Source organism: Limulus polyphemus, unplaced genomic scaffold, assembly GCF_000517525.1.
Source record: "Limulus polyphemus unplaced genomic scaffold, Limulus_polyphemus-2.1.2 Scaffold386, whole genome shotgun sequence".
NCBI classification, from domain to species: Eukaryota; Metazoa; Arthropoda; class Merostomata; order Xiphosura; family Limulidae; genus Limulus; species Limulus polyphemus.
The window spans coordinates 295,419-301,714 of record NW_013665996.1 but is presented as its reverse complement, the minus strand read 5'-3'; the positions used below and the strand labels follow the sequence as shown (position 1 = coordinate 301,714).

Genomic DNA, 6,296 nt, shown 5'->3' with positions numbered 1-6,296 from the left:
CCACCATATTCTCCAGATATGTCACCAGCAGATAACGACCTTTTTCATTTGCTGCAACACCATCTTAATGGGAAAACCTATGCAAATATGAAGGTATTAAAGAGGACATCATCATGTTTTTTACTTCAAAGCCAAGTGATTTCTTTAATCAGGGCATTAACAACCTGAATGTAAGATGGACAAGCATCATCAATACATTTAATGTTTTGATAAATAAGGTGTTTGGGTTTTTTCATGTAAAAAAAAGCTACATCAATTTCTTGATGACCTAATATAATGTCAGAGGAAAGAAAAGTACTGAACATTAACTCTGCTGCAGATTTAACTAAGCTGATAGAAGGAATTATCAATAAATATATTTGGAGAATTATTATTGCAATTGTATAAGTGAAATTATGTTTGAAAGAATATCTTGGGTTAACTTCGTTGATACCGTGTTCACTGTAGTTTCAAAGTTAATGAATATAACAGAAATTCTAACTTATGAACATATTGGCATTCATAATGAAGAGTTTAATAATTTTGACATCGAACCATTTCCAGATAATTTTGGGAACTTTGATGTAGACATGTATATGAATATGCTGTACTAGAATTATTTTGTGTTTATATTAAACAGTCTCTGAGTGAATATCTTTATTCCACACATAAACCTCCTCGGGTTGATGGCTTGTTTGTTTTATCCATGACAATATAACCTGGCATTAAACAAATTTATTTGTAACTCGTGCAGAGTCAAACCCAAACGATTATGCCCATAGCTGTCCAATACAGTTACATCATATCTCATTTTTGTACAGATTTGATATATCTTTGAATTATCATGTAATACAATGCCTTTGAAAATTTTAGAGAAATTGTTAAATGAAATATTGTGACCCGTGGTTTTAGAATGTGAACGAATGGATGAGTGGCTGGGTTTAAGTAGTGGGTGGTTGGTTCTGTTAGATACTCCTAAATGTTCACAGACTCTAGTTTTTAAGTGCAATTTCGCTTTGCTAACGTACGTGACTTTACAGCCATGAACGTAAAATTTGAGATACTTGAGGGTAGAAGTGTTTTATTAGGGAAGATAGAGTTTTGTGACATTATTTATATTAAAGTAATTGGTGGTATAAATATACGTACCTTGTTAGAGAGATCAATGGAATGTATTATGTTCTACTATGCCTTCCTGCTGTCCATTAAAAACAAAAATCACAACCACAAAACATATCTTGTTAAGGGAGGCAGATGTAGCCATTGCTGTGAATGTGCAGGTAGCCAACAAATTAGTCTTTACATTAGGTTTTGTGTTTTGTATTGAAAAATTTCCAATGAAATAAAAACATGTTTATATTATGAGGAAAAATAGTTAGAAAATAACACTGTTAGCTAACCTATAACCAAGTCTCAGAAAAGTAACTACTGCACACTTTACTGGTCAGTAACAATATATAATTACACTTTTTACCATATGAAGGCACACCTAATTTATATTATTTTTATGTGCTGTTGCTATTGGACAACATTAGCTGAAAGGCAATGATGTGCATATTTATTTATCATGATTTCAGAAAGTTTCTAAATTTCCTGAGTGCAGTCATTTTATTCTCAAATGAGCAAGGTGTTTTGATTGAGTGTTATTTTAACTTTGAAATGGGTTGACAAATAATACTTTAATGGTTACTTTACAAGAAAACTTCTGAACAGTATGAAAAATTGTGAAAACTGTAAATTTGCTAGTTCTCACACATAAAAAGGGAAGGGCCGAGTAGAATTTCAGGGTTGTTCTATATTAACTTCTGTTTTTAGTAATATGTTGGAATCTGTTGTTACTGAATATCTTCTTAAACAAATACCTCATTTATAACATTGGTTTGGTATACTTACTATAAGAGCAATGTGAAAAAGTTGGAATTCCAGACATAACTATGTTATTTCTCAAAATACTTAATGTATGAACTACCTTACCCAAATATGGTGTATGTACCAGTAGTTTACATTGTTGTTACGTTTTTGTTGTTATATTGATATAAAAGCTTATTTTTAAGTGGGTTGCTCAGTTCTTAAATTTTGAATATTTCTTAAGGAGTATCAAAATAATGACTTGTTAGTATGTTTACACGTTACGTGAACAGTACTTATAATTATCCTATAATTTTAGTTAGATTGATAAATGATAAAACTTTCACATATAATTTCTTAGGTATTCTAGGTTACTGTTAACTAAGAATCAAATATGTGTAACAGAAAAACAAACAAACATTAAACCAAAATTATCTCACCTTTTTCATAATAGCGTATGTCTGAGCATTTTTTGGGGCATACAAGATTTTTCCTCTAAGGATAGGCTTAAGGAAACCCCATACAATTGGACCTCCTGTCATTCTCATGACCTGTTCATAACCTTCTTTACAAAATTGACCTGTTAGTGGGAAAAAGAATCAATTATAACAGGTGTGGACTGATTTTCCTTGAAATAAATTTTTAAGTGTCAAACATTTATTTGAATATGTGATAACTTATCCAACTGAGCTAATACACATAATTGTAGCCAAGAAAATAAAATATAGAAATATACTCTCATGTATTTCTGACATTATTTATTTTATCATTTTAGTATTTTTCTTCATAACAAACTTTTTTGTTAATATGTTGAAAAATTAGCAAAAAACCTGCTTACTTGGTAGTTCTTCAACTTCATGAACACTGAGCTGTGGTTCTCTCTTTGCTACATGAAGCAAATGAAACTCATCCTGCAGGGTACGGAGAGGGTTGCCACACAGGATCTCACCAGCAGTATTCAACATCTCTGGAGCTAAACAAAAAAAATCTTATGTTGAGAAATATAACATGTGGCTAAACACAACAGAACAAATAGAAAGATAGCACAAAAAAAAAATCAGGCATTACGCACAAAGCATACATTTTTGAATATACACTTGCAGACAAATCCTATCTCTTTATTTTAACACTCCATTTTTAAATGGAGTTCAATTAGTTTGTTAGCATTTGCATGCTAGATATATGAAATTTGAAATTTAATGATTTAGAATTAGTTTTTAAGCAAAACTTATTGAGCAACACAGGAGAAATACTCTTTAATATTAAAGTGTATGCAGTTTACACGGATATTTACTTAAAACAATTTTTTATTATATTCTTTAAGATGTTTCAGTACATTTACTAAACATTAACCAACACCTTAAAAAAAGGAAAGACACCTACTGTCAGGTTTACAAAAAGTAACTTATAATAGGATGTCTGCCCTCATAAAAAAATATTTCCTTTCAAAGAAATTTTGCTTTTATGTTAATAAATCTATAAAAAAGATATTATCTACACACTTACTTCCCAGCAATTTCACACCTTCTTTACTAATGTTCAACTTCATTAAGTTTTTGTTCACTTGTTCATCAATCACAGATGTTAGCCGAGCAAGATGTCCAGTAATCTGCGGCATTAACTTAGGTGCTTGGTTTAAAGTCGACATAGCAACATTAGCTTCTTCCAGTGTGACTCCTGCTTTGGCTAAAATTCCATTTATCCCCAAGTCTCCAAACTGAAAACAATATATAAGACATTGGATATGCTCAATGATCAGGTAACACATGCAATTTTGTTCAAGCAAGGAAAGATATTATTAAATATCGGCTACAAATACTCTGAAAATTGAATTTTTGTTTAACCTATTAAAAAAAATTAACATAGCAAATGTCTGAGCTTAGCAGCTTTTAGGTAAAAATAAGAGAGAATTTTACTAGCATCCTGTATACTACTAAGCTAAGTTATTAAAAAAAAAAGTTTTATTTGTATATATTTCTTTACAGCTGTTGTTGCATTCAAGTTATTAGGATAAAGAATACTAACTTTATTAATGTGTACTGCATGAAATACCTTATCCGGCAAATATGATGAAATACAAAACCTGAATCTTTCTATCTTTTATAACTACAATTAATAAAGAGTAGAAAGCTCAGATATCACAATGAAATGTTAAGGTGCAATTCAAACTCATTCAGTTTTAGATATATATAAATAATAGAAAGATTTTGTGATCAATCTTTCTAAAAGAAACCTGAATAAAAACATCTCACAGACAGACATTACACCATATAAATTAACTAAAAAGAAGCCTAATAAGAGTTTGAATACCTTTGCCTTTAATAATACAGCTTAAAAACTTGTCATTCTTATACACAAAAATAGTTATAATATGCTTAAATCTTAAAATGCTTTGTTAATTACAAAAAATATTTAACTAATCTTACATTTTTTGTACCACATTAAAGTAAGAATCCAATTATGAAATAAACTTAAGTTAAAAGTACAATTATCAGTCTCTTACACATTTTAGCAAGTTGTAGCATTAAAAATATAAAATTCATAAATGATAATCTACATGACTTTGACAATAATTAGGCATCATAAGTCTTCTAATTTGTGGCACCCCTGGTTGCCAATCCAAATTTTCCTCTGACAAGTTTTTATTTTTATGGATTACAACTTCAAGAATCAATAGAAAAAATAGATTTAAGAGATTAAAATTAACACACATATATGCTCACTTAGCTTTCTAGCTAATTTCTTTTTTAATTAACAATTTCTGGTTTTCATCAACTTAAGATAAAATGTTTTACAGTCAACATACATTTTTCACCAGCTTCATTAATGCCAGCTCCCGTACAAGAGTAGAACTAGCCTTAAGTGCTTTATCAGCAGACACTCTGCATAAAGAGGTAGAGATAGCCTCTAATGTCACACTTGTATCTTGAACTGTTAATACCTTCCCTAACTTGTTTGGATCACATAAAACATCAAAAATTGATAGATCTGAATTTTTTGAAGACAGTATCTGGAAAGAAAAATAATATTTATAACAATGATCAACTGAAAAAGTATTTATTTCACATAAGAATTATAAAAAGATATTTGATAAAGTTTATTTTTGAAAGCCATTTTTTTAATGTTAATAATTAGAAATAAAGAAATTTAATAAGAAAAAAAATCAAGCTTATAAGTGTCTTATACAAAAGTTATGATCAATACATTTTTAAACCTCCAATATGTGGATAATCTCATGTTACAACCAAAATCCATACTCTCCCAACTGATAATTATCATTCTTGCAGAATATAAATATTTTATCTGTATACAGATATTTGTCAATATATATATAATTTATATTTATATATAATTATAAAGATCTTAAATCTAGGTACAAATGTAAATATATTGAGTAAAAAGAAAAACAAATTTCCACTAAACATATGGTCTTGAAAAAGCAGTAACAGGGAAAAGTAGCTACAAAAACTTACCAAACTCAGATCCAGTGTTCCATTCATCAGCTCACTACTAAGTTTGTTATTAATCCCCAAATTTGATGTCAAAAATTCTTTCACGTTATCTGGGTTTTTGAATAGTTTTGAAATTTTATCTAACAATGAAAAAAAATCTAATGTTAATAAGCTCTGAAACCACATAAGCACCACATTAATTTTGGAATTATTCAGCTTTGTATATAATGTAGAAAAAAAAAATTGTTCTTCAACCACAAAAATAATCATTATGTTAAAACTGAAATTTTATTATCAAAGAGTGTGTCTAATTTCAAAATCACCACCAGACACAGTTGACACATGAAAGTCTATTTTGAAAGATAATAAGATGAAATTAAACTATTAAAACAGAAGACAGGATGCTTAATGTTAGAAAAGAAGTAACAATTTCAATATCAAACCACAACATCAAACAAGTAGAAAAATACTGAGACAACAAACTGGAATAAAAGTAAATTTATTATAATGTTCAAAAAAAAAAGTTCAATCTTTCAGTTCTTTTTTCATTAAATGTACTGTATGACCTACAATAAAATGTGTATTTAAAATAGTACAACATGTACCAGAATCATCATATAAATCTAATCTGTTTTAAAAAATTATAGAAGTTACAAAAAACTCAAATGAATAATAAGAGCAACAATTAACATTGGAAGTAACTACTAAATCGTCCAAAAGAGCCAGAAACACACCACCAAATTAAAAAGAAAATGGTCTCTTACAATGGAATCCAAATAGGTTTTGTTGCTGTAAGGACTTCAGACCTTGAAGACCCTCTATTATAGCCCTAAGATCATCCAAAATTGGGCTGCCTTCTAAAATAGGTTGAAGATCATTCACCAAAAGTGTAAGGCTAAGAAAAAACAAATTACCTGGTGAATTTAATTTTCTTTTCAACAATAGATTTATAATTCAGTACTTTAATGTCTCTATTGTTATTATTATAATTATTAACTAATTTTTTTTTTTAATTAC

The 6,296-nt window shown here is 28.9% G+C and overlaps 1 protein-coding gene across 1 annotated transcript in view; it reads right to left on the bottom strand.

Annotated features, from left to right (window-relative positions):
• The window catches only part of LOC106457882, a 137,376-nt gene that overhangs the window by 2,582 nt on the left and 128,498 nt on the right, over window positions 1-6,296 (bottom strand). Inside the window, exons 61-66 of the mRNA XM_022383950.1 lie at window positions 6,044-6,174; window positions 5,301-5,419; window positions 4,634-4,837; window positions 3,334-3,544; window positions 2,666-2,800; window positions 2,268-2,407 (exon numbers count right to left, since the gene is read on the bottom strand). Coding sequence (XP_022239658.1) covers window positions 2,268-2,407; window positions 2,666-2,800; window positions 3,334-3,544; window positions 4,634-4,837; window positions 5,301-5,419; window positions 6,044-6,174 — 940 coding nt within the window. The remainder of the gene's footprint in view (window positions 1-2,267; window positions 2,408-2,665; window positions 2,801-3,333; window positions 3,545-4,633; window positions 4,838-5,300; window positions 5,420-6,043; window positions 6,175-6,296) is intronic.